Source organism: Dendrobates tinctorius, unplaced genomic scaffold (assembly GCF_039654945.1).
Source record: "Dendrobates tinctorius isolate UK_male_01 unplaced genomic scaffold, ASM3965494v1 ptg000008l, whole genome shotgun sequence".
In the NCBI taxonomy this organism is placed as follows: domain Eukaryota; kingdom Metazoa; phylum Chordata; class Amphibia; order Anura; family Dendrobatidae; genus Dendrobates; species Dendrobates tinctorius.
The window spans coordinates 68624281-68652268 of record NW_027361676.1 but is presented as its reverse complement, the minus strand read 5'-3'; the positions used below and the strand labels follow the sequence as shown (position 1 = coordinate 68652268).

Genomic DNA, 27988 nt, shown 5'->3' with positions numbered 1-27988 from the left:
GGCCTAACTTCCGCGACCAATCAGCGAGGTGGGATTTCCATTACAGACAGACAGAATTAGACAATTATATAGTAGATATCAAGGATTAAGCACATTCAGAGGTTTATATATAGGCACCTTATTCACTCTCTTCTCTTACTATTAATAATACTAGATGTACTCCAGTTACTCCCAGACCTGCAGTCGCTGTTCTACTTTTACCTAATGTATTGTAGTCCAGTTACACCCAGATCTGCAGTCACTGTTCTGCTCTTACCTAATGTAGTGTACTTCAGTTACACCCAGATCTGCAGTCACTGTTCTGCTGTTATCTAATATATTGTACTCCAGTTACTCCCAGAGCTGCAGTCTCTGTTCTGCTTTTACCTAATGTATTGTAGTCAAGTTACACCCAGATCCCAGATCTGCAGTCACTGTTCTGCTCTTACCTAATGTATTGTACTCCAGTTACAGCCAGAGCTGCAGTCACTGTTTAGATCTTACCTAATGTATTGTACTCCTGTTACACCCAGAGCTGCATTCACTTTTCTGCTGTCACCTAATGTATTGTATGCAAGTTACACCCAGAGCTGCAGTCACTGTTCTACTTTTACCTAATTACCTAATGTATTGTACTCCAGAATATGTACAGGACTGTGCCTGTGTAATGAGCAATGCAGCAGTGATGCCTTTAATGCCTGTATTGTGCCTGTACAACAAGCAATGCGGCTGTGTTGCCACGACGACTAAGCAACTGTCGCTGATTGGTCACGGCCTAACTGCCGTGGCCCGCGATCAATCAGCAAGGTGGGATTTCCATTACAGACAGACAGAATTAGACAATTATATAGTAGATTTGACTAGATGATATATGCGTCTTAATCCCCTTTATGCTTACCTTTCTTTCACTCATTCTTTACTTTTACTCATTCATGTTCACACACACACTGATTTCTTTCACACATTCCCTTTCATTCCAGTCCAGGATCTGCCGCTCGACACATGTTATGTAGCGATAAGCGCTCTGGGGGCCTGTGTAAGCGCTGTCATGGCAATGCGTCTCTATGCGGCCGCTCCCTCCCCCCTCTCCTGACGTGTCAGGCTGGGAGGAGGCGCGACTTCGCATGACGCCGGCCCGTGATGACGCGAAGTGGGCGCCCAGACCGGAAGTGCTGGTAAGCAGCTGCTACCTGCACCGGCTTATAAACCCTGTCCTGTCACCTTATGAGACATACCTCTCGAGAAAGCCAACGCGAAACGCACGTCGGGGTTCCTAGCCTGCACCCCAAGGTAATGTGCTCTTATTTATCCACCTGCCTCTCTACACAATGAGCGACATATTATTTTCATGAGATATCGTCACTCCCTGCCTGTACTCTGGGCACTCCTGCTATCCTGCAATTGCAGACAACCTAATTTGCATGTTTTCATTTTATGATTCATTTCGTATACTTTGACACTCATGTCATTTATTTATTCATTTTTATGATATATGATAAACTTATGGTTCTCCTGAATGAGGGTGCCTAATAGGAGGTCAGTTTTTTAACCATGTCTATGCATGTTGTTATGCTTTTATGAGATGTTCGCCTTATAGGCATTTTTTCATCGATTTTTGCACTTTGCTGTCAGGGTTTGGCTTATTCTGTCATAGTGTCTGCACCTTTTATATAATGTCATGATTCCCCCTTTTTTCATTTCACTGTATTTTAATATGAATTTAATTACATTTGGTATATGTTAGACACAGCTTCTTTTCTTCTTCTTTTGATGATTTTGATATATTTGGAAGCGGTCTTCCCTAGGCATTTTTTTCTTTTTGAATGATTTTTCTGCTGTAGGTTTATTTCAATCATCATGTCCAAATATTATGAAAGTTATTTAATGGTCGGTTATAATGTTGATGTTATATTGTGTATAGCTTTTATTTACTCCCTATTTATAACATCTTTCTCTTTATATTTTTTATCAGATTGCATTCTTCCGTTTTTCTCGCAGATGAGTATGAGTCCTTACACTGGGAGTCTTTGTAAAATTCTTCATGCGCTCCTAAGATGGTGATGTGTCATACAGTCATGTACGGGGACCTGAGCAGGGCCTACAAACTACCTGGGCTTTTCTGTACATGCAGGACTTATTACAGCAAATCCACAGATTGTGAAGTAGAAAAAAAAGAGAAGTAAATGTTATCTCTGTGCACACAAGCTCCTGGTCTGTGGCCAACAGTGCTCTCATGTATGAGTCACAGGGGAGGGAGCAAGGAAAGTCACCACAGGGCAGGGAGCAGGATATAAACAGCAGCTCAGGGATAGATATCAAGTCAGAAGTGCAGGAAGTAAAACATCAAGAAGAAGGGAAAGACCTGTCATATAGAAGAGAGCAGTAACATCGAAGAAGGGTTACTAAGATAACAACTAAGAAAGATTAAGCATGTATCTCCTCCAAGAATTCTCCAGAGAAACATGGATCCTGCTCATCTCACTGCTGGCTCTTCTCATTTAGTAAGATTCCTCTCCTTCACTCTCTTTATATGAAGTGTTTTGTCTTTTGTTTTGATATAACAGGAGAAGGATGGTGACTTTACATCCATGATCCTGAATGTACGTGTTCCTCATTAATGGATGAGACATACCATATTTACAATGAACATTCCTGCCGCCTCCTATTCCTGAGATCAGCAGTGGCTGCTGAGCCTAATATGTTACCACGTTATTGTACATGATGTTCTGTTAAACGGTATATTCGGGACTTTGTGAAAAACAATGTGCCTAAGCACTAACAGGCAAGTAGTTACTACTTACTGTACCTGCCTGCAGTGCATGGCTCCGCTCTTCCCTGGCACAGCCGGCGATTCAGCTGCCTCTGCTGACATCACGTCGATAGAACGGCCGGTTCTTTTCCGCTTCACTCTGTTGATAGCTTGTGAGTTCTGACGTCATTCTGATTGACAGTCAGATTGCCACTGAGGGAGCCAGCTATCAATCAGAATGATTTCGGAAGTCACTCCCAGTCCAAAGAGCAAGGGGGAAAAGAAGCCGCTGCTCTGTCAATGTGATGTCAGCAGAGGCAGCTGAATTGCTGGCAGGAGCAGTCTGACTGCCCTATGCCAGGTTAGAGCAGTTCTGTGCCTAACAGACAAGCAGATAGCAACTACCTGCCTGTTAGTGTTTAGGCACGTTTTTTGTTTTTCACAAAGTCTCAGATATACCCTTTAAATTAACACTTTTTATCTTCTCCCTTTAGTGAGAACCGGTCACCACCAAAAATGATATTTACCTGCATATAAGTGTATACATGCAGGAAAGCAGCCTGTCAGTCAGTGTGCATGGCTATGATTACGTTTGCACTCACGGCCCAATGATGAGATGCGAGCGGCTGCAGGGAGAATAAAACGTCATTTTCTCCATTTAGCAGTTAAGTCAGCTAGACAGCATTTAAATACTATTTAACTTCAGATTACCCTTGTATATGCAATTAAATAGTGTTTTTGGAGGGCACTGGTTTCCTTTTATAAAGTACTACGGTAGATGGAGGCCCAATGCTATCACATCGAGAGGGCCGTTGCGTCACGATGGGAGCAGGCTTTGCAGAGTTGAGAATCTGTCCTCCCCCCATGTGCTCACCCACCTATCCACTCTCTCTTTCCCCATGTGTTGACTTCTTCCGTCTGTGCTCTCTTCTTTGACCTGTCTACCCCATGTGCTATCCCCCTTGTCTGCTGTCTCTCTCCTTCCTGTGCTGTTTTCCCCTCATGTGCTGTCCCGTTTGAGTTGTCTCCCCCCTGTGCTCTGTCTCTCTCACTCCTGTGCGCTTTCTCTCTCTCCCATCTGCTGTCTTCTCCTCTCATGTCATCTCTTCTTTGAACTATGTACCCCATGTGCTTTCCCCCTTGTCTGCTCTCTCTCCACCACTGTGCTGTCTTCTTCCATCATGTGTTCTCTCGTTTGAGCTGTCTCCTCCCTGTGTGTCCTCTTTCCTATGTGCACTCACCCCTCCCCGTTGTTCCGCTGGTTGTACCGTGCAAGAGGCTGCATATGGCATATACAGTGTGTGTGTGTGTGTGTGTGGGGGGGGGTGCGTATGGCATGTACAGAGTGTGCGTTTGTGGTGCGTACGGCGTATGCAGTGTGTGTACATGGTGCGTACGGCGTATACAGTGTGTGAGGTGCGTACAGCGTATACAGTGTATGTGGTGCATATGGCGTATACAGTGTGTGTGTGTATGTATGTGTGTACAGCGTATACAGTGTGTGTGTGGTGTGTACGGCGTATACAGTGTGTGTGGTGCTTACAGCGTATACAGTGTGTGTGTATGGCGTATACAGTGTGTGTGGAACGTACGGTGTATACAGTGTGTGTGTGCGTGTGGTGCGTATGGCATATACAGAGTGTGCGTGTGTGGGTTGCGTATGGCGTATACAGTGAGTGTGTGTACCGCGTATACAGTGTGTGTGGTGCGTACGGCGTATACAGTGTGTGTGGTGCGTACGGCATGTACACTGTGTGTGTGGCTATACAGTGTGTGCGTGTGGTGCGTACAGCATATACAGAATGTGCGTGTGTGGTGCATACGGTGTATACAGTGAGTGTGTATACAGTGTGTGTGTGGTGCGTACAGCGTATACAGTGTGTGTGTGGTGCATACGGCGTATACAGTGTGTGTGTGTTTATGGCTATACAGTGTGTGTGTGCAGTGCGTACGACATATACAGTGTGTGTGTGTGTGTTGCGTACGGCTCAGTCCTTAGCCCCCTTCTCTTCTCTTTCTACACGGCCCCAATTGGACAGACCATCAGCAGATTTGGCTTTCAGTACCATCTTTGTGCTGATGACACACAACTATATACATCATCCCCTGACCTTACCCCTGCTGTACTACAGAACGCCAGTGACTGTCTGTCCGCAGTCTCCAACATCATGTCCGCTCTCTATCTGAAACTTAACCTCTCAAAAACTGAACTTCTTCTGCTCCCGCCATCTACTAACCTCCCTAAATCTGACATTTCTCTCTCTGTGGGTGGCACCATAATTACACCCCGGCAGCAGGCACGCTGTCTGGGCGTTATGTTTGACACCAACCTCTCCTTCACATCCCATATACAATGTCTTGCCTGCTCTTGCCGCCTACACCTAAAGAACATCTCCAGAATTCGCCCTTTTCTCACCATGGAAACAACAAAAACCCTCACTGTCGCAGAAAAATATTCAGGATTGAGGGTCCTCAGTGGTTGATACCTTTTAATGGCTATCTGAAAAGATGGTAATACATTGCAAGCTTTCGAGACTACTCAGGTCTCTTCATCAGGCTAGACTAATACAAAATCTGAAGTCACATATTTATGCACAATACAGCCTAGAAAAAATGCAATAGATAAGACAAGTGACGTGAAGCAGAACTATCAATATGGGAGAGGGAGAAACATAAATATAAACATTGGACCAGTTCATAGATAAGGAGTCTGGATGTTTTATGGTCCTCTGATTGGGGTCTAGTTCTGTGTTGCCCCGCAAGGTTTTAAAAGGAAATTCCTTAATTGATGTAAAACGACATAAATCCATGCGACACATTCATTCCAGCACTGAGAGTGTCAAAGTTCGTCATAAATTTGAAACAATTTGAAACTCTGAGGAAAACACTTACAGAAAGCACAGAGCGAAAATTACAACAATACTAACAACAAACTACGGACCTTTCTGGTTCATAACAAGGAAAAGAAACTACACAGACTGCGTCTCAATTCAGGACTCTATACAAACAGATACAAAACAAATCCAAAACCTGACAACTTGGACAACCACTACATTCCAGACACAAAAGCATCTAACTGTGTCATCAATCTCTCAGATTATAAACCCAACAAAGTGGAACTGGCCGTGCTTTCTAGAGGACTCTCATTTTGTCCCAGTAAGGCCCTAGATAAAACTGAACTCTGCAGCGATATGGAACAGTATTTCAGGAGACTGCGCCTGAGGGAATATTTCAATGATACAGAAGATTCAGAAAACACTCAGACCGAAGGAAAAGGGATCGTAACAACTAGGAAAAGGTCAGACTGGACACCTCCACCTGGACGCAACCCTCATTTGGATAAATATATAGACTCCTTCAGACATTTGATAAAATCCACAATCATAGACACTAACAGGAGACAAGCATCCAACATCAGTGCCCAGGAGAGAAAGGCCATACAGTCTTTAAAAACCAACAAAGAAATCATCATTAAACCTGCTGACAAGGGAGGTGCAATAGTCATGATGAATACGTCAGACTACATGAAGGAAGCAATCAGGCAACTTATGGACACACGCTACTATAGAAAATTGGAGTCGGATCCTACTCAGGACTATTACAAGGAACTAAACAAGTTGGTTTCTTGTCTGCCTGACCAGTCCATAAGAGCTGGCGATGACCTGATACCAGAGACTCCAAGAATAGGGACATTCTACATGCTTCCCAAAATCCACAAATCTAGAAATCCAGGAAGACCAATTATTTCATGTGTGGGCACCCTCACTGAGCAGGTATCTGGATGGGTAGAGGGTATTCTTAAACCACTGGTGAAGGATACATCCAGCTACATTCAGGACACAACTGACCTATTGAATAAACTGGCAGCAATAGGTCCTCTACCAGAAGGAACCATCCTAGCCACCATGGATGTGGAATCTTTGTACTCTAATATCCCACACCAAGATGGTTTACATGCCTGCAAATTCTTCATGGAAAACACAGGGACTGATGCTGATGCTGTGGTGAAACTTATAAAACTCATCCTCACCCACAATTACTTTGAATTTGACAACAGGATCTATCTACAGGAGACTGGCACAGCTATGGGAAGTAAAATGGCTCCACAGTATGCAAATCTTTTCATGGCCAAGCTTGAAAGCGATTTTTTGTCCTCATGCCCCATCAGGCCCCTGGCCTACTACCGCTTCATTGATGATATTTTAATCATCTGGACGGAGTCTGAGCAACAGCTAAAGACGTTCCACGAACAGTTTAATCAATTTCATCCCACCATCAATTTAACACTCAACTACTCCAGTACCAAGATTAATTTTTTGGACACCATCATTAAGCTAAAAAACAATGAAATAGAGACATCCCTGTATCAGAAGCCAATCGACCGTCCAACATACCTTAAATGGGACAGTTTCCATCCAAAACACATAAAGAACTCTATTATCTATAGCCAAGCCATCAGATACAATCGTATATGTTCCAACCTCATGGATAGAGACAAACACCTTGGTCGCCTCAAAAAGACCTTTTTGAATCAGGGTTACCATCCAAGAACAATTGAAAACCAAATTACAAGAGCCACCAGATTGTCAAGGAATCACCTGCTACATTACAAAGCTAAAGAAGAAAATAACCGAGTGCCTCTAGTCGTCACCTACAACCCAAATCTGGAGGTGCTAAGGGGAGCTGCACGGAAATTACAACCTTTACTACAAAAAGATGCCCGATTAAAATCCATTTTTCCAGACCCCCCACTGCTGTGTTTTAGGCAGCCCCCAAATTTAAGAAGCATCATTGTCAGAAGCTCCCTGTCCTCTCCAACAGCTGCAGGAACCTTTCCTTGCAACCAGAAAAAATGTAAAACCTGTCCATTTATAATGACCACGGACAAGATAAAGATCCCCAACTCACATCAGGACTACAAGATCCCAGGTACTTTCACCTGCATTACATCTAATGTGGTGTACTTAATTATTTGTACTAAATGTCCAACTGGGGGTCTGTATGTGGGGGAGACAGGGCAAAAGCTTAGAACAAGGATGAATGCTCATCGTCACACAATAAGAGAAAAAAGAATGGATCTACCTGTGGCAAAACATTTCTGTATCCCTGATCACAGCAGCATGGATATGAAATTACTGGTATTGAAAGGTAACTTCACATCTCAGAGAGAGAGACGAGTTTGGGAGTACAAATTTATGACGAACTTTGACACTCTCAGTGCTGGAATGAATGTGTCGCATGGATTTATGTCGCTTTACATCAATTAAGGAATTTCCTTTTAAAACCTTGCGGGGCAACACAGAACTAGACCCCAATCAGAGGACCATAAAACATCCAGACTCCTTATCTATGAACTGGTCCAATGTTTATATTTATGTTTCTCCCTCTCCCATATTGATAGTTCTGCTTCACGTCACTTGTCTTATCTATTGCATTTTTTCTAGGCTGTATTGTGCATAAATATGTGACTTCAGATTTTGTATTAGTCTAGCCTGATGAAGAGACCTGAGTAGTCTCGAAAGCTTGCAATGTATTACCATCTTTTCAGTTAGCCATTAAAAGGTATCAACTACTGAGGACTCTCAATCCTGAATATTTTTCTATCCACTGGCTAACACGGTACAAAGATATACATCTTTCCTGTATCTCACTGTCGCATTGATCCACTCCCGCCTGGATTACTGCAACGCTCTATTAATTGGTCTCCCCGCTACTCGACTTTCCCCTCTCCAGTCCATACTTAATGCAGCAGCCACGGTCATCTACCTGGCTAATCGGTACTCGGATGCGTCCGCTCTTCGCCAGTCCTTACATTGGCTGCCCATTCATTATAGGATCCAATTCAAAGTACTTGTTCTCACCCACAAAGCTCTCCACAGTGCAGCACCACCCTACATCTCCTCCCTCATTTCTGTCTATCGGCCCAGCCGACCGCTGCGCTATGCAAAAGACTTTCGACTAACCTCTGCACTATTCCGCACCTCCCACTCCCGACTCCAAGACTTTTCCCGCGCTGCACCAATCCTCTGGAATGCTCTACCACAAGAAATTAGGACTATCCACACTTTGCACAGTTTTAGGCGCTCTCTCAAAACACATCTATTCAGAGCAGCCCATCACGTTCACTAATCAGTCATTTTATGTGCAAGTGTGAGTGTGTGACCCATTCACTATCTCTGTCCCCCACCTTCTCAAGATGGCTGGACCATCATTGTAAATACACCATTGTAAATACACACCTGTACTTTGTATCTCCCCCACCTCATTGTAAATTGTAAACTCTCACGAGCAGGGTCGTCTTACTTTACTTTAATTATTGTATTGTTATCGTTGTTACTTATGACTTGTGTTTTGAATTATTAAACTGTAAAGCGCTGCGGAATATGTTGGCGCTATATAAATAAAGATTATTATTATTACGGCGTATACAGTGTGTGTGGTGCATACGGCATATACAGTGTGTATGTGGTGCGTACGGCGTATACAGTGTGTACGTGGTGCGTACAGCGTATACAGTGTGTGTGTGGTGCGACGGTGTTCCGCAGGTGGTACCGCGCAATAGGTTGGTACCAGCATCAGTTTCCATATTAAGAAACACATCACTTGTATCTTTCACTTCTCTCCCCCCCGGGGGCGCCGCTGATCGCGATGACGTACTATCCCGTCCCCGGTCATAGGGGCCAGGGTACCCTGGACGGGATAGTACGTCAGATGTCAGAAAGGGGTTAAAGGGGTTGGGATTTTTGCTTTTACATGAATGCGTATATTTTGAGCTACAAACAATCTGAATTGTAAAGCGATGCGGAATATATTGGCGCTATATAAATAAAGATTATTACTATTATTTTTGCTATTTACAAGACTAGAAGGATACAACTTATTTGCAAGAAATAGACTTGATAAACGAGGAGGGGGTGTCGAATTGTATGTTCGAAACGCGTATATCTGCACAGAGATTGAAGCTTCAGAGACTGGGAGTTCTGTGGAAACTGTTTGGGTAAGAATACAAGGACAGAACAATGGAAAGGACACCATTGTAGGCATTTACTACAGGCCGCCTGTGCAAGCCGAAGATATAGATGAACTCTTTATGCATCAGATGGCCAAGTTCTCCAAAAAATATGACATAGTTGTCATGGGAGATTTCAACTATCCAGACATTTGTTGGGAAGCTCTCTCAGGCAAAACTAACAGGTCAAGGAAATTCTTATCCTCTCTTGCTGACAACTTTATCTTCCAAAAGGTAAGGGAGAAAACAAGGGGAACTGCTACCTTGGATCTAATCCTTATAAACAGGGAGGAAATGGTTGAGGAGGTAAAAGTGGCTGGGACCCTAGGAGGTAGCGACCATGCTATTTTAGAATTTTGGATTACTAGAGGTGGAAGACCTGTGAAGACTCAGACGTCAAGGTTAGATTTCAGAAAGGCAGATTTTAAGGGATTCAGAAAGAGAATTGGAGGGATCCAATGGCTGGATATCCTTAAAGACAAAAATGTCCAGGAAGGATGGGAAATCTTGAAAAATGAAATTCTCAAAGCACAGTTGTTAACAATTCCGAAAAGAGGGAAGAATAGGAAGCATTTAAGGAAACCAGGATGGATGAACACAGAACTTAAGCACATGCTAAAAAGGAAGAAAAAAATGTTTATAAAATGGAAAGAGGGAGGCATATCTAAAGAAGAATATAATGCTGTCTGCAGAACCTGCAGGGCACAAATCAGATTAGCTAAAGCTGAAAATGAACTGAGGCTTGCAAGAGATGTCAAAAGCAATAATAAAGGATTTTGGGGATATATCAAAAGTAAAAGAAAAGTCAAAGATGCTATAGGATTTTTACAGGATGAAAATGATGAAATGGTAAGACAGGATGTTGAGAAGGCTGAACTTTTAAATTCCTATTTTGCATCTGTTTTCTCTCAGAAAGGAAATGCAACATCAACTGTTATTCACTGTCCTATTAAGGGAATAGAAGAATCCAGGCTATCTATAAACAGAAAGATAGTGAGGAAACACTTAGCTAACCTAAATGAATTCAAGTCTCCAGGTCCAGATGAATTACACCCCAGAGTACTGAAGGAGATAGCAGAAGAAATTTTTGAACCCCTCTCCATAATCTTTGAAAATTCTTGGAGAACAGGAGAAGTGCCAGAAGACTGGAGAAGAGCAAATGTTGTTCCTATCTTCAAAAAGGGGAAGAAGGTGGACCCAGGCAACTATAGGCCGGTGAGTCTGACTTCTATACCAGGAAAGATCTTTGAACAAATTATTAAACAACATGTATGTCAATACCTGGATAAGAATGAAGTGATTAAACAGAGTCAGCATGGGTTTCTAACTAATAAGTCATGTCAGACTAACTTAATTTCCTTCTATGACGGTATCACTGATTGGGTGGATCAAGGAAATGCTGTAGATATAGTATATCTTGACTTCAGCAAAGCATTTGACAAAGTCTCTCATACAATCCTTATTGAAAAAATGACTAAGTATGGAATGGACAAGGCAACTGTTAGGTGGATTCATAACTGGCTTAGTGATCGGACCCAAAGAGTGGTCGTAAATGGCTGCACATCCAGTTGGAAGAATGTCTCAAGTGGGGTACCACAGGGCTCTGTCCTGGGCCCTGTATTGTTCAACATCTTTATCAACGATTTAGATGAAGGAATTGAGGGTAAACTGATTAAATTTGCTGATGACACAAAGCTAGGAGGGATAGCTAATACTAGAGAAGAGAGAGAGAGGATTCAAAAAGATTTAAATAAACTGGAGAAGTGGGCAGCAACTAACAGAATGGTTTTTAACAGGGAGAAATGCAAAGTACTACATCTGGGCAATAAAAATGAAAAAAGCATATATAGAATGGGAGGAATAGGGCTAAGTGACAGCACATGTGAAAAAGACTTGGGTATACTAATAGATCACAGACTGAATATGAGTCAACAGTGTGATGCAGCAGCAAAAAAGGCAAATGCAATTCTAGGATGTATTAACAGAAGCATACAGTCTAGATCACGTGAAGTCATTATTTCCCTCTACTCCTCTTTGGTCAGACCTCATCTAGAATATTGTGTCCAGTTTTGGGCACCACATTTTAAAAAAGACATCAACAAACTGGAGCAAGTTCAGAAAAGAGCGACCAGAATGGTGACCGGTCTGCAAACCCTGTCTTATGAGGAAAGGTTGCAGGATTTGGGAATGTTTAGTTTGCAAAAGAGAAGACTGAGAGGAGACTTAATAGCTGTCTACAAATATCTAAAGGGCTGTCACATTGTAGAAGGATCAACTTTATTCTCATTTGCACAAGGAAAGACTAGAAGCAATGGGATGAAACTGAATGGGAAGAGACACAGATTAGATATTAGAAAAAACTTTTTGACAGTTAGAGTGATCAATGAGTGGAACAGGCTGCCACGAGAAGTGGTGAGTTCTCCTTCAATGGAAGTCTTCAAACAGAGGCTGGACAGACATCTGACTGGGATGATTTAGCGAATCCTGCTTTGAGCAGGGGGTTGGACCAGATGGCCCAGGAGGTCCCTTCCAACTCTACGATTCTATGATTCTATTGGGTTTCATTACAAATTTTGCTTCATTTTGCTTTTACAGGCTCTTTGTTTCCCTGCACATTCATAAATTAGCTGTGAGGAGCTCAGAAAAAAATAGATAAGATTTACAAACTTTCTTGTTAGACTGTCAGAACAGCTCACTGACAGATTCTCAAGTAAAGAGGTCGGCCACTTTTTCTTGTTAGTGCAACTTTCCTCACAAACTGACCAGCACATCTGTCCATACAATGGCTGCAGGGGAGGAGCATGTGACCAGCCTCCTCCAATAGAAAAGCAGCTTTCCTATTTGAGGTGTATTACTATTGGAGGTAGCTGGTCACATTCTCCTCCATCATTGTATGGACAGAAGGGCTTGTCAGTGTGCGAGGAAAGCAGCACTAACAAGAGAAAATGGCCGACCTTGTTAACTCAGAATCCGTCAGGCAGCTCGTTTTGACAGTCTAAGGGCTTGTTAACACATTGTGTCTTTGCCGCAGAAAAAAATGCAGCATTTTACGGTTCCAGAAAAGTGAATTAGATTTTGGAAATCTCCTGCACACACTGTTTTTTTTTTCCTTGCAGATATGAACCATCAAAGCGTTTTTTTTTTTTGTTTTTTTTTCATATCGGCAGCATCTCAATTCAATTAGCGTATTTTACTAATTCAAATGAATAGGAAAAAGCACAAGTTAAAAACGCATTAAAAAATGTGTCAAAAACGCACCTATTTACACCATATTTTTCCTGCCAAATCTCTTGTTTTCCTGCAGAAAAATCTGCTGCAAATACTCAACTTGTGTGCAAACCCTAAGGCCTCATGCAAACATCCAAGCTTATCTGTCCGAGGACAGACAACTAATGCTCGGACTGGCTGATCCAAGAGTGACCGTTTCATGTATTTCTATGAGGTTGTCACTCTTAGGTTGGGAGAACCATGGCCATGGTGCATTGCAGTCCGATCTCGAACCGATTTACACAGACGTGTGAATGAGGCCTACAGGAAAGCACGTAACTCTTATTTGTCAGAAAATTTATAACCACAGAATAGATTAAAGGGAATCTGTCAGTAGGATCAACCCTCCTTTTCCATCTATATGGGCATGTAGGTCGTAGGCAGCTGAATAAAATAATAACTTGATATTTGTGATCCAATATCTTATTCCAGAGAAATACATATTTTTCTTATTATGTAAAGGAGCTCAGATTAAAGGGGTTGTCCATCTGAACATTTGCCCCCGTTAAAATAAAACCACTTATTCTCACCTAACGCATCGGCGACGTTCCTCAAGTTTTGGCACTTGCTTTCTTGGGGCTCACGTGAGGTTATTACGTCAATCAGCGCTGACGTCACTGTCCCTGCCTTCGGACGTACAAGTAATTAACAGGAAGTGAGCAGCCAGCCACAGCCCTGACTTCCGCTTGATTACTTATATATCCGAAGGCAGGGACAGTGACGCCAACACACATTTGGTGTAATAATCTTCAGTGAGCCCCGGGAATGCAAGTGCCGACACCATTGGAACAGCACAGACACGGAGGTGAGTATAAGTGTTTTTACCTTAAAGGTGGCAAACATTCAGATTGAGAAGGAATTGTCCTAGCAGTGGACAACCCCATTGGGATAAGATCTATGGGTCAAACCCTGATCTACATGAGAAACTGCCTCCAGATATTTTTGTAAATGAAAGGCGGCGATATCAGTGTGATACATGTAACTAAAACAAAACAGTATAACTGAACTTCATCTCCTCACAAACACATTTGCTGCAGCTCTCACAGCTCTGCTGTACTGTAACGCAGTGTGCCTGTGGGATGAAAGCTGAAGATGAGCGGAAACTGCAGATATATAGGTATAATCACACACAGCTCTGCAGTGAGATCAGGAGAGCAGAGAGCGACCATTACACATCACAATGATAACTCCCCCTTTCGCTTATTATAATCTTTGTAGGCGGAGTCTCATGCAGGTCATTGTCTGGCCTATGGTCCTGAACAGCTCATTTACATATAAGAAGAGCAAGGATTTCTCTGAAATAGGATATGGATTACAGATAACAATGTATCATTTTATTCAGCTTCCTATGACCTAGACGCCCATAGACTTAGGATGGTTGATCCTACTGACAGATTCACTTTAAGGCACATTAAGGAACACCACAGCTCATCATGAATTTCATCGGTGGTGTTACCAATGTGAGACATATAGATAGGGACAACAGAGAGCAGCCGTTACATAACACACTGGAAACACTAATTTTATATAAGCTCTGCAGGCAGTTTTATGTGAGCCTAACTAACTTTCCTTAAAAGGAACCTGTCACCTCCTTAAAAACTCTATTAACCTGCATATATAGGTATAATCTGCAGATAAGTAGTGTATAAATCCTGTTTAGTGGCTTACTGAAGCAGTGGCTACAGGGAGGAAATGAAGATGTATTGCTCCCAGTCATTGAATGTTGCCGGAAGCTATTAGTCACCGCTCTCTACACTGTGAGCACGTGGTAATCATTCATCTGCACTTTGATTGACAGCCTGTTCTGCTGGGTGTGTGAAAGAGGGCTGTCAGCTGAACAACAGGTTGGCCAACAGCAATCTGCTGTGTATGGGCAGCATATGATGTGTGAGGATCCAGTTTGTCACACAAATAATATGATTGTTAATGATTTCACAAATATTCAGACGCAGATTCATTGGATATGACAATTCCCTTTGTAAAACTGATTGCACTTGAGGCTATTAGTTAATAGTAAAATGACTAGGAATGGTCTAGTATTCGAAATATTAGTCAATCATTATCAATCGATAAAATCTGATAATAAAAGCCAATTTTTTTTTCCAGTTACGCGATCTGGCCATACAGAATATTCAAAAAATATGGAATACCCGGTCCTAGACCCCTACCATTTATTGGAACTTTTCTTGAAAACAAAAATGTGAGTATAAAGACAAATCAATGGATTAAAGGGAATTACCGTATAAAAATAATATACAGAAATAAGCTTTAAAGTGAATGTGGCGCCCCTGAGGATTCAGTCGCCACAGAGGTACTGCACCTCCTCCTGAGGTGTGGTGCCCCACTATCCAGGTAAGGTGGAGACACCTGACCACACTCCAACACCTGCATCCCACACAACATAGTAGTGTAGCAAAGCACCCTTGGTGGCTCCCTGCTTGGAACATGAAGCGTGCTGGGAGGTGGGTGGAGTTTAGTTTGCAATAAAAGAGCGGTAAGAGGATAGGATTCAGTCAGTCACAGGAGTCTGACGAGGTCAGTCTGTGAGAGAAGATCCCCTGAGTGGGATGGATGAAGGAAGTGCTGCAGCCGACCTCAGTAATCTGTGTCCGCTGGCACAAGAATGGAACATTGATAGAAAGCCTGAGTCTCCATAAGAAAGAAAGGATTGATACGGAACGTGAGGAGAATAAGAGAACAAGGACCAGGGTTAGAGGAGAACCCTTCCCAAGTTCTAAGCGCAAGGCCGGAGTCTGGTCTCCGAGGTTGTATGGGTACTAATGGTCCTGCAGCAGACACCGGAGGAATAGAAGTAGTGACCACTTTATTCCCACACCAGACTTGGGGGCACAACAGCAAAGTGTGTGAGCCGGGACTAGGTAGAAGGAGTCCCCGAAGCAGACTACAGCTGTTTGCCGTACAAGTAGAATTCTTAGGAACATCTGACAGGAGGAACTCCAGTGTAACTCAGTACTGTGAGTACTTCATTCAAAGGCGCTAAGAGGGAGACGTTCAGAAAAGGCACATATGTTGGTGGAGTGTTGGAAAGGAGTACTTCATCTTGCCTGGAAGTTGGCTGAGCTCCTGACCCGGAGGACACGGCACGGATGCAGGCACCTGTACCTCAACAGACTGAGTAAAGCTTTGGAACTACATGCCCTGGTGTCCTCCACTTATTTCTGCGCCAACCTGCTCGACACTGCTACATCCCTCCTGTGCCCGACACTACACCATCTAAGTGTCATTTCACCTACACTGCCCAGGGACTACAACCCTGCCTGTGGAGGGCTATAACATCATTGCTGCACCACACCATCTGTCCCAGAGGATCTGTCTGCAGCGTCGGCTTAACATCTTCCTTGCCGAACACCACAGGTGGCGTCACGAATCACTTATAAACTTTCACTACCATAAGCACACTGAAACAACCCCTTTTGCAATGGAGCCCCAGGGCCACGGACCGGGTCACTTCTGCCGTGACAACTCCCATTGAGAAGATCAACCGGCCCGGTACCGAGTACCCCATGGCCCTGGCGAGTGAGGGTTCTCCATGAACTTGTCAGCTGATTCATGCTGCCCAAACCACACTCTGGGGTCTCAGAGAAAATATACTTTAAACATCTGGCTGGGGACCACAGCCAGAGACGAGACTAGTCCAGCACTGCCCCTGGCTGGCTCTTCCCAGTGCTGCTGCAAGTGATTGACAGTTCTCGCCCACAGTGAGAGACCTGCCAGTCACCTAGAGCAGCGCTGATAGAAGGATTTTCTATCTTTTGCCGGAACATTTAAGATAAAAATTACCTGGCTGCAATTGTGCAGCCTGTCCGGATCCCCTGGTATCTGCTCCATCAGTCACAACACATTTCTGCCACTGCGCTCCAGCAAGTGACTGGTGCAGCTGGTGAAGGAGGCCGGCTCACTGCTTATACAGCTAAACTAGCTGTTCTCTGTCTTTGCGTCAGCTGATGGAGAGGAAGGTTGTCATAGCTTTTAAAATGAGCAGCCAGGAGATCTTCATATCTTTAGTTTTGACTTTTTCTACAGTGTATAATTGTAGGTAAAATAAAGTAAAAATACTGAGCTGAGCATGAATGTGATTGTGTATTAGTGAAGCCAGTGTGGCATTCAGAATATACCATTCCCATCTGTGCGCAGTATGTGACCGAACACAATAAGAATAATCATGATGAGACCTTTAATCAATGAGTGCAGAATTTCCTGGATACAGAAGATAAGAAATGACTGTTTTATGAATGATTAACCTAAATTACCAAAGCACATAAAATGTGTCTGTGCACCTGTTAACTCAAAATTGGCTCTATGGACAGATTTTGCACAAGCATCATAACTTAATCAGGTCCCCGGAGTATTGAGATATTCATCTTTTCAACCTTAAAAATTGAATTTGGCCATCACTGCCGGGGTCTCTGTGTTGTATCAAGTAGCTGCAGAGTGGGGAATGTTGCCAACACTTAGGACTTGTTCAGACAAGCGTATTATATGGACATTTCATGTCTGTGTTAAAAAAAAAATCGTATTTCAGATGAGACTCACCAATTCAAGTCTATGGGTCCACCCAAACAAATCGGATTCCATATGCAGAGGTGTATCTCTGTTTTCTGACACCTGGGTCAAGAATTCAGTTTAGTGCTCCATTCACCCCCAAAAATAGATATATATCTTTGTACCGTGTTAGCCAGTAGATAGAAGAATATTTAGAATTGAGAGTCCTCAGTGGTTGATACCTTTTAATGGCTAACTGAAAAGATGGTAACACATTGTTGTATTCTTCAGATGTTGTATTAGTCTAGCCTGATGAAGAGACCTGAGTAGTCTCAAAAGCTTGCAATGTGTTATCATCTTGTCAGTTAGCCATTAAAAGGTATCTACAACTGAGGACTCTCAATTCTAAATATTCTTCCATCTACCCCCCAAGCACATATGCAAACTGCACACTAAGTCACATACCAACTAGCTGCTCTCCGTAATTCAATGTTCAGTGAAAAACTGAGAGAAGCAGGAAGGGAAGCTCGTTGTCGTAAGTATGAAAGTATAAAAATCACATATGAATGAAGCGACCATGTAATGACTGATGGAATCAGCAACCAGAGCGGAATCCTGAAAGTGAGGATATTACACGCTGTTAGGATTGGCTGCAGGGCTTCCTTTTTTTGTAATTAAAGGGTGATTGAGATGACCATCTACAGTCACTGTAGGTGACTACAGGCTTCTGAATTCTCACAGTGCACGCATTGCACATTTTTAGGATTCTCCCTTGCACAAGTATGTGATTTGCGTACTTCTGGACACATAATCTTAATAATCTTTATTTTTATATAGCGCTAACATATTCCGCAGCGCTTTACAGCTTGCACACATTGCCATCACTGTCCCCGATGGGGCTCACAATCTAAATTCCCTATCAGTATGTCTTTGGAGTGTGGGAGGAAACCGGAGTGCCCGGAGAAAACCCACGTAAACACGGGGAGAACATACAAACTCCTTGCAGATGTTGTCCTTGGTGGGATTCGAACCCAGGACCCCAGAGCTGCAAGGCTGCAGCGCTAACCACTGAGCCACCGTCCTACTAGACGTGCACGGCATAGCTCAATTAATTTTCATTGAGTGAGGCCATGCATGTCTAGTCAGCACGTGATCACATGTATGCAAATTACCTGCACCAGAGAATCCTGTCGGCGTTCTGTGTGCACTGTGAGAATTCAGAAGTGTGCAGACTCATCGCAAATTTAGACAACCCCTTTAATACTCCTAACATAAATAAAAATATGTGAATTGGTAATCCAAAAAAAAATTACATCAAGGTACTTTATAGGTGATGTTGTCTCTGGAGTCAATCTCTTTCGTTTCTTCTTCATCTTGTCCAGACTCCATGAGTTTTCTCATTCACAGCCATCTCTGCAGACTTCCATCTTCTCCGGTCTCCTGCAGCACATCCCAACACGGCACCCTTAAAGTCAGCAATGTCATTATAATGCTCCCAAATAAAAATATTTGCCCTACGCTGAGCCCTTGAATAAAGAATTACCCCTCACTATATTCCCTGCACATAATATGACCCCACGCTGTCCCTCTTATGATACATGCTCTCCACACTGCTCCCACCTTTACATACTGGGCCCCCTCTCCACCCTGTTCTCTCACACTGAGTCCCCCCTATAGGGCACAGTCTCTAAACTGTGTCTGCTGATCACCCCCACCCCGCATGGTATACTGTCATCTCCTGGCTGTGCCCTTACACTATTCTCCCACGCTACACCCCCCACACTACTCAGTCTCTATTCTATGCTCACTCACACTTTTTCCCCCCATACTGTCTCCTCGCACATTTCCCCCTCTCTCCTCATATATTTATCCTCTCATTTTCCACACTGCCTCCTCACACATCCCTCTGACTCCCTGTGTCCGCATTTATCCCATCATTCCCTCCATATTATGTCCTCATACATTTTCCCCTTGCTCCTCATACTGTGCCCGCACTCATACAACCACGCATCATACTTTGTCTGAACCCTTCCCCCATACATGCCCCCATCTCATAACTTCCTCCTCATATTGTTTCTTCAAATTTTTCCCACTCCCCATATTGTGTCTGCACCTGTCACTTCCTTGCTGCCCAAATTTGTGTCCTCAAATCATATCTGTCAGGAACACTGCACTGAACTTGCTCACTGAGCCAGTGCGCGTGTCCTGAGAACAAAAACTCTGCACAATAATGCCTGGGGAGCAGGGCAGCAGAGGTGACGATGCATGCTCCAGGCTCACAGGACCTGAAGCATGTGACTGTTGAGGGTGTGGTCTAAACTCCAGAGAGCTAGAAGCTGAGGAAAACTCCTAAAAGGGTAACTACTGGACAATGTTACCAAGAGGCATGGACAGAGACAGAAACCAGATCAAGCCGGGGTCAAAGCACGAGATAGCAATACAGTACCAAAGGGTTAGGCAGAATGGATAGTCAGGACATAGCAATAGATCAGAAAACCAGAACGGGCAATAGACGGTACAATAGGGACAAACTGCAACGGAGTAACGATAGCCAAGCCAGGAGGTCAGAACCGGAGAAGACAATAGTACCAAAACGAGAGATGGAGTACAGGGTGAGGGGACAGACCGGGTCATACACGGGAAGCAAACAAGCAATGCAGTATACACGCACACCAGGGGTCAGACACACAGCCAGAACAACAGTATAGCTGACAGAGAACCCTGGTAAAGAGTGAGTATAAATACCCCTCCCAGATCCAGAAAGAGGCCACGTACACTTAACCTTGTGAGTGCAGGGCAAGAACCCTGTCCAAACCATGACAATATCCAGTTACACGAAATCTCACCCATCCCCATTACACTAAAAAACCCCATCACTGTAAATCTCCCCACACAGTAAATACCTCTCTCACACACACAGTAAATACCCCCCACACAGTAAATACTCCCTTCACACACACACAGTAAATGCCCCCCACAAACAGTAAATACCCTCCACACACACAGTAAATACCCCCTCACACACAGTAAATACCCCCCACACAGTAAATACTCCCTTCACTCACACACACAGTAAATACCCCCCCACACACAGTAAATGCCCCCCACAAACAGTAAATACCCTCCACACACACAGTAAATACCCCCTCACACACACAGCAAATACCCCCTCCACACACACACACACAAAGTAAATACCCACCTCCACACACACACAGTAATTATCCAAACCACACACAGTAAACCTTCCCCACACACAGCAAATATTCCCCCATACACTAAATTCACCACCCCTCAGTAAACACCATCCAGTAAATACCCCCTCCTATCTTTGGTGTTTTCAGCTCTACTAACGTGGAGCACTTACCAGCCATCTGCACCTCTGCTTTGCTGGTGGTCAGAGCCTCAAGTGTAATCGTGATTGACTTGACAGCCAGTTCAGAAAACTGCCGACTCCCAGTCCAGGAGGCAGCAGAATGCAGCCGCCTGGAGAGACACTTCGGACTGCCACATTTGGCGGCCCGACTGCGCCCCACTGCCGGCTTCCTTCCCCCCTAGATATGCCTCTGCCCATATGGACCATCTACAGTATATAGCATATGAATTTTTAAGGACAACTTTACATTTTTAACACTGGATACAGTATTTGGTTATGGACGTCTTGAAATGTTGATGTATAAATACAGATGGCACAGGGTTCTCACACAGATGTAAAATACAGACACATGAATGAAAATCATTGGAGCTTTCTGGATAAAAATCTGACAACTTTTCATATGTTCAACTGACCCAGGTCTTAGTGCAGATCATGTCCATGTTTTGTGAGGACAATGACAGCTTCCTTCATCCATCAGTAATAGCCATCTAACCTAGTGTGCATCAGCCAATGTCTTTAGGTTGGAAATTATCATTCCTTTAATTACTTCTTGTGAGTAAAGCAAATATATTGTTTATTTGTTTTAGGGACTTACAGAATTTGACTTGGAATGTTTCAAAAAATTTGGAAAAATATGGGGGTAAGTGAAAACTGTAATGCATGTGAATGAAAGTGATTAATATATACTGGAAATTTAATTACTATATAATCTCATCACCGATGTACACGACTGAGACTGTTCAACTTTTACTTGATAAATGTAAGCGGTCATCTAGTGACTATAGTGCTGGTCTCACTATATACAGTGGGGAAAAAAAGCATTTAGTCAGCCACCAATTGTGCACATTCTCCCACTTAAAAAGATGAGCAAGGCCTGTAATTGACATCATAGGTATCATCTGATGCTGTCATCAGATCTGTGATTTGTTCCTCTCTGATAGTCTGGTATGGGGGAGCCACTGCGCATGACAAACTCCGCTTACAAAGGTGTCATGATCTGAAGTGATCTGACAGTTTTAAATCACTGGGTGAACTTTTTTTACTTTGGAAAGTTCCAAGGTGTCTTGACTGTCCCCGGTGGTGGTTGTGATATTGCACTTTAGGTTTTGTGCACTTAATCATGTATCAGGTTTTACACCCTATAAAGGTGTGCTAGAGGTGTGCAATCACTGCCTGTGATATTGTGAGTTTGTGTTCACTCTGTTTTTGGAGAGCCTGGATGAAGGATGGAGCTGGTGAGGAGTCCTGCGCAGCTTAGCCAGGGGGGATGTGTTTCAGCTATGGTGTCTGGACGAAGGGCTGGCATGGCATGGTGGAGTCGCAGTGATGGTGTCAGCGGGAAGTGTCTGTATGGGCTGGTGGAGTGGCGACTATGGAGAGTGGCACTCACCATGTGGGACTTGGCCGCTGAGCTGGACTCAAGCATGCTCGACTTCGTGTCAGCAGCTGAACTCATCCTTGGGACTCTGGTTCTAAGCAGCTGCAACTGGTGTTGGACTCTGCTCCAAGGTTGCACTAAGGTGAAGGATCCTGTTATGGTGATGGATCCGGGTGGAGGAGAAGATGCACTCAGGTGGAGGGCTCTGTTGCTAGGAGCGCACGCAACAGAGCAAAGCTAAGTGGTGTTTCCCCTGTATTGTCTCTTTCCTCATGTGTGTTATTAGTGCAGTGGTGGGATTAGTTTCCGCACCGACCTGTTCCCTAGTGAGGGTTTAGGGTCAGGGCAAGCTAGGGCGTTGAGGTACGCGTGCGGCGCCCGGTGCGAAACCGGCATAGGGAACGTTAGGAGTGCAGGGACACTGGCTCAGGGGAGCTCAGGAGGTCTCCAATTCCCTTTTCCCTATTGCAGGGCCCACCATTGTTAAAGTTACCCAGGTTCCCCCCTTTATTATTTAAATGCGCCTTACTGGAGGCGGTGTTTCCAGATATTGTATGTATAACGTGTAATACCTAAATTCGCCAGGTGGAGGCGGCGTATCCACCTGCACGTTTTTATTATTTAAATGCGCCCCACTGGAGGCGGTGTATTCAGGGTCACGTGTGTTATGGGTTCGCCTTGCGGCATCATCTGCGTCCTGAGACACGTGACCATGACATTATCACAGGCCCTACAGTTTTTTTTTTCTGGTGAGCTTTGGCCATGTGGAGACCGCTGAGTAATTGCTGCCGGGCCTCACTGATGTGAATGGGGAGCGGCAAGGTGTTTAGAGCCGCTGCAGCAGCAGTTATCACGGTCTGGGGCCTCTGCTCAGATAACCAGAGGAAAAAAAAAAAAATGGCGGCTGCGGTCTGGCAAAAGCCCCTAGAGTCGCTGCTGGGGAGCGGGACTTGCTCTCGCACGGGGAGGTACCAGGCAGGTGGGAGGAATGGTGCCCCACGGAGCTGCCTGGTATTCCCCGAGGTGAAGGGGTACATCCCTGTGGTGAGCAGACTAGGTGTGTAGTCGCTGCTGGGGAGCGGGACTTGCTCTTACAGGGGATGCACCCAGGCAGGTGGGAGGAATGGTGCCCCACGGAGCTGCCTGGTATTCCCCGAGGTGAAGGGGTACGTCCCTGTAGTGAGCAGATTGGTGAATAGTCCGCGGGGCTCATGCCAAATCTTCGATGCCGCCCCTCCTGGTCGTGTGGAGGCGACCAGTGAGTATATATATTTTCCTCCATATTCCTGCGGCTATGGTGCTAAAACCCCCTAGAGTCGCTGCTGGGGAGCAGGACTGGTTCATGCAGGCGGGCGCACCCAGGCAGGTGGGAGGAATGGTGCCCCACGGAGCTGCCTGGTATTCCCTGAGGTGAAGGGGTACGCCCCTGTGGTGAACTGACTGGTGTGATAGTCCGCGGGGTTTACGCCATATCTTCTATGCCATCGAAGAAGCCGCCCTCCTGGTCGTGTGGAGGCTACCAGCGAGAGTATATTTCCTCCATTTCCCGGTCCCCTTCTCCTCCTGGTGTGTGCAGCAGGTGTGCTGCGGGGGAGTAGGGACAAATCTCTACCCTCGCCATTAACCAACCCTAGGAGGCGCAGTCCTCATGGTGAAAGGGTTGGAGGGTGTGTCCCTTGGTGAATAGTGGGGGTGTGAGTGTGGTGACACAGGGGGATGCCTCTGTTGTCGAGTCCAGAGTGAGTTCACCAAAAAATGACAAACGAATGTGTGTAATAAACGTTCAGGTCCGGACCTGTGTGTGAACGAGCATGTATGGGTGCCACCAAAAAACATCTTGGAAATGTGTTGTGGAGTCTGATCAGCTCTTAGCATACATACACATACATAATCTCGTTCCCCAGGTTGGCGCTGTGGAGATGAGTGGTGCCTCCAAAATGAACATGTATTGCCAATACCAGAGGTGTTTGTCATGAACCTGAAGTGTCAGGTAATGGTGGGGTGAACTCAGGATCTGGGCATCCCCGCTGTAGGTGTTTCCCTAATGAGGGGTGGTCTTGAGGGTCCAGAGGCCCCTCATTAAGGAGGGGGTACTGTCATGATCTGAAGTGATCTGACAGTTTTAAATCACTGGGTGAACTTTTTTTACTTTGGAAAGTTCCAAGGTGTCTTGACTGTCCCCGGTGGTGGTTTTGATATTGCACTTTAGGTTTTGTGCACTTAATCATGTATCAGGTTTTACACCCTATAAAGGTGTGCTAGAGGTGTGCAATCACTGCCTGTGATATTGTGAGTTTGTGTTCACTCTGTTTTTGGAGAGCCTGGATGAAGGATGGAGCTGGTGAGGAGTCCTGCTCAGCTTAGCCAGGGGGGATGTGTTTCAGCTATGGTGTCTGGACGAAGGGCTGGCATGGCGTGGTGGAGTCGCAGTGATGGTGTCAGCGGGAAGTGTCTGTATGGGCTGGTGGAGTGGCGACTATGGAGAGTGGCACTCACCATGTGGGACTTGGCCGCTGAGCTGGACTCAAGCATGCTCGACTTCGTGTCAGCAGCTGAACTCATCCTTGGGACTCTGGTTCTAAGCAGCTGCAACTGGTGTTGGACTCTGCTCCAAGGTTGCACTAAGGTGAAGGATCCTGTTATGGTGATGGATCCGGGTGGAGGAGAAGATGCACTCAGGTGGAGGGCTCTGTTGCTAGGAGCGCACGCAACAGAGCAAAGCTAAGTGGTGTTTCCCCTGTATTGTCTCTTTCCTCATGTGTGTTATTAGTGCAGTGGTGGGATTAGTTTCCGCACCGACCTGTTCCCTAGTGAGGGTTTAGGGTCAGGGCGAGCTAGGGCGTTGAGGTACGCTTGCGGCGCCCGGTGCGAAACCGGCATAGGGAACGTTAGGAGTGCAGGGACACTGGCTCAGGGGAGCTCAGGAGGTCTCCAATTCCCTTTTCCCTATTGCAGGGCCCACCATTGTTAAAGTTACCCAGGTTCCCCCCTTTATTATTTAAATGCGCCTTACTGGAGGCGGTGTTTCCAGATATTGTATGTATAACGTGTAATACCTAAATTCGCCAGGTGGAGGCGGCGTATCCACCTGCACGTTTTTATTATTTAAATGCGCCCCACTGGAGGCGGTGTATCCAGGGTCACGTGTGTTATGGGTTCGCCTTGCGGCATCATCTGCATCCTGAGACACGAGACCATGACAAAAGGACTTTCAGAACAGCAGAGAGAATTATAGGTTCCCCCCTGCCTAAAATCCAAGATCTTTATGATAAGACTATTCAATCCCACGCATTGAAAATTTCATCCGATCCCTCTCACCCGGGACACTCCTCATTCCAACTACTCACTTCAGGACGTCGCTTCAGAGTCCCCAAATGCAGCACCAACCTCCATATGAACAGCTTCTATCCACTCTCTGTTCAACAATTAAATCGTCATGTGTAGACTATATACTGTATCTGTCTTGTTAGATGTTACTTGTTGTATTTGTTGTTATATATTATGTTGCCTCTTTGCCACAAAGAATTCCTTGTATATATGTAATATGTACTTGGCGATAATAAATTTGATTGATTGATTTGATTGATTGATTGAGGTAGACCACAACTATGAGAGTCAAAATGAGAAAACAAATCCAGAAAATCACCTTGTCTGATTTGGCAAGATTTATTTTGCAAATTATGGTGGAAAATAAGTATTTGGTCAATAACAAAAGTTCATCTCAATATTTAGTTATATATCCTTTGTTGGCAATGACAGAGGTCAAACATTTTCCCTAAGTCTTCAAAAGGTTGGCACACACTGTTGGTGGTATGTTGGCCCATTCCTACATGCAGATCTATAGAGCAGCAATGTTTTGGGCCTGTCGCTGGGCATCACGGACTTTCAAATCCCTCCAAAGGTTTTCTATGGGGTTGTGAGCTGGAGACTGGCTAGGCCACTCCAGGACCTTCATATTGTTCTTATGAAGCCACTCCTTCTTTCCCCTGGCGGTGTGCTTGGGATCATTATCAAGCTAAAAGACCCATCCATGTTTCATATTCAATGCCCTTTCTGATGTAAGGATGTTTGCACTCAACATCACACGATACATGGCCCTATTCATTCTTTCATGTACACAGATCAGTTGTCCTGGTCCCTTTGCAGAGAAACAGCCCCAAAGCATGATGTTGCCACCCCCATGCTTCACAGTAGGTATGGTGTTCTTTGGATGCGACTCAGCCTTCTGTATCCTCCAAACACGACGAGATTTGTTTCTACCAAACAGTTCTACTTTGGTTTCATCAGACCATATGAAATTCTCCCAATACTCTTCTGGATAATCCAAAAGCTCTCTAGCAAACTTCAGATGGGCCCGGACATGTACTGGCTTAAGCAGGGGGACACGACTGCAGAATCGGAGTCCCCTGGTGGCGTAGTGTGTTACTGATGGTAGCCTTTGTTAGGGTGGTCTTAGCTCTATGCAGGTCATTCACTAGGTCCCCCCCCGTGTGGTTTTGGCATTATTGCTTACCGTTCTTGTGATCATATTGATCCCACAGGGTGAAATCTTGCGTGGAGTGGTCTTGTATGTCTTCCATTTTCTTATTATTGCTCCCACAGTTGATTTCATCACACCAAGCTGCTTGACTATTGCAAATTCATTCTTCCCAGCCTGGTGCAGGGCTACAATTTTTGTTTTTTGTTTCTGTGTCCTTTGACAGCTCTTTGTTCTTCACCATAGTGGAGTTTGGAGTGTGACTGTTTGAGGTTGTGGACAGGTGTCTTTTATACTGATTTCAAGTTCAAATAGGTGCCATTACTACGGATAATGAGTGGAGGACAGAGGAGCCTCTTAAAGAAGAATTTATAGGTCTGTGAGAGCCAGAAATCTTGAATGTTTTTAGGTGACCAAATATTTATTTTCCACCATAATTTGCAAAATAAATCTTGCCAAATCAGACAAGGTAATTTTCTGGATTTGTTTTCTCATTTTGACTTTCATAGTTGTGGTCTACCTATGATATCAATTACAGGCCTCTTTCATGTTTTTAAGTGGGAGAACTTGCACAATTGGTGGCTAACTAAATACTTTTTTCCCTACTGTATCTGAACACTTTTGTTTTCGGTACCAGGTTCTTTGATGGGAGACAGCCAGTGCTGGCAGTAATGGATCCCGCAATCATTAAGTCCATCCTAGTTAAGGATTGCTATTCTATATTTACCAACAGAAGGGTGAGTACAAATCCTGGTATGATATTGTATATTTCTAGTCATTTTTCTTATCTACCGTATATTAATTTTCTGTTTGCTTCTTTTTAGAATTTTGGCCTTAATGGCCCTCTAGAATCTGCTGTGTTAGTTGCTGCTGATGATCAATGGAAAAGGATCCGGACAGTGTTGTCACCAACCTTCACCAGCGGTAAACTTAAGCAGGTAAAATGTCTAGATAGATCATAATATATAATATATATTACATATACTGCTCACTGGAAGCAGAAAAGGCTCCCAGTTATCTGAGAAATCACAGGTCATGACCAAAAAATGAGTTTCCATGCCAAAATGCAGGGTTTTTTTTTCCACGTCTGCACCAAAATATTCAATAGCAATCTTCTATGAGTATTGCATTTTTGCTGTGTTTTTAATGCTTTTCCCCTTTTTCTGATGTATTTTGGTGCAGACATGATACATTTTTAACGTTTCTTTAGCACAGAAACACTAGGATTTGGCACTTAAAATACTTGCATT

At 44.4% G+C, this 27988-nt stretch overlaps 1 protein-coding gene across 2 annotated transcripts in view; it reads left to right on the top strand.

Annotated features, from left to right (window-relative positions):
- Positions 1 to 2287: 2287 nt before the first annotated feature.
- Positions 2288 to 27988, top strand: part of LOC141092180 (cytochrome P450 3A24-like) — a 66122-nt gene continuing 40421 nt past the window's right edge. The window contains exons 1-5 of one of the 2 annotated variants that reach the window (XM_073578172.1): positions 2288 to 2480; positions 15111 to 15204; positions 21471 to 21523; positions 27376 to 27475; positions 27563 to 27676. In XM_073578172.1, coding sequence (XP_073434273.1) covers positions 2410 to 2480; positions 15111 to 15204; positions 21471 to 21523; positions 27376 to 27475; positions 27563 to 27676 — 432 coding nt within the window. In that variant the 5' untranslated portion in view covers positions 2288 to 2409. The remainder of the gene's footprint in view (positions 2481 to 15110; positions 15205 to 21470; positions 21524 to 27375; positions 27476 to 27562; positions 27677 to 27988) is intronic. The other variant, XM_073578181.1, reaches the window with a different exon arrangement.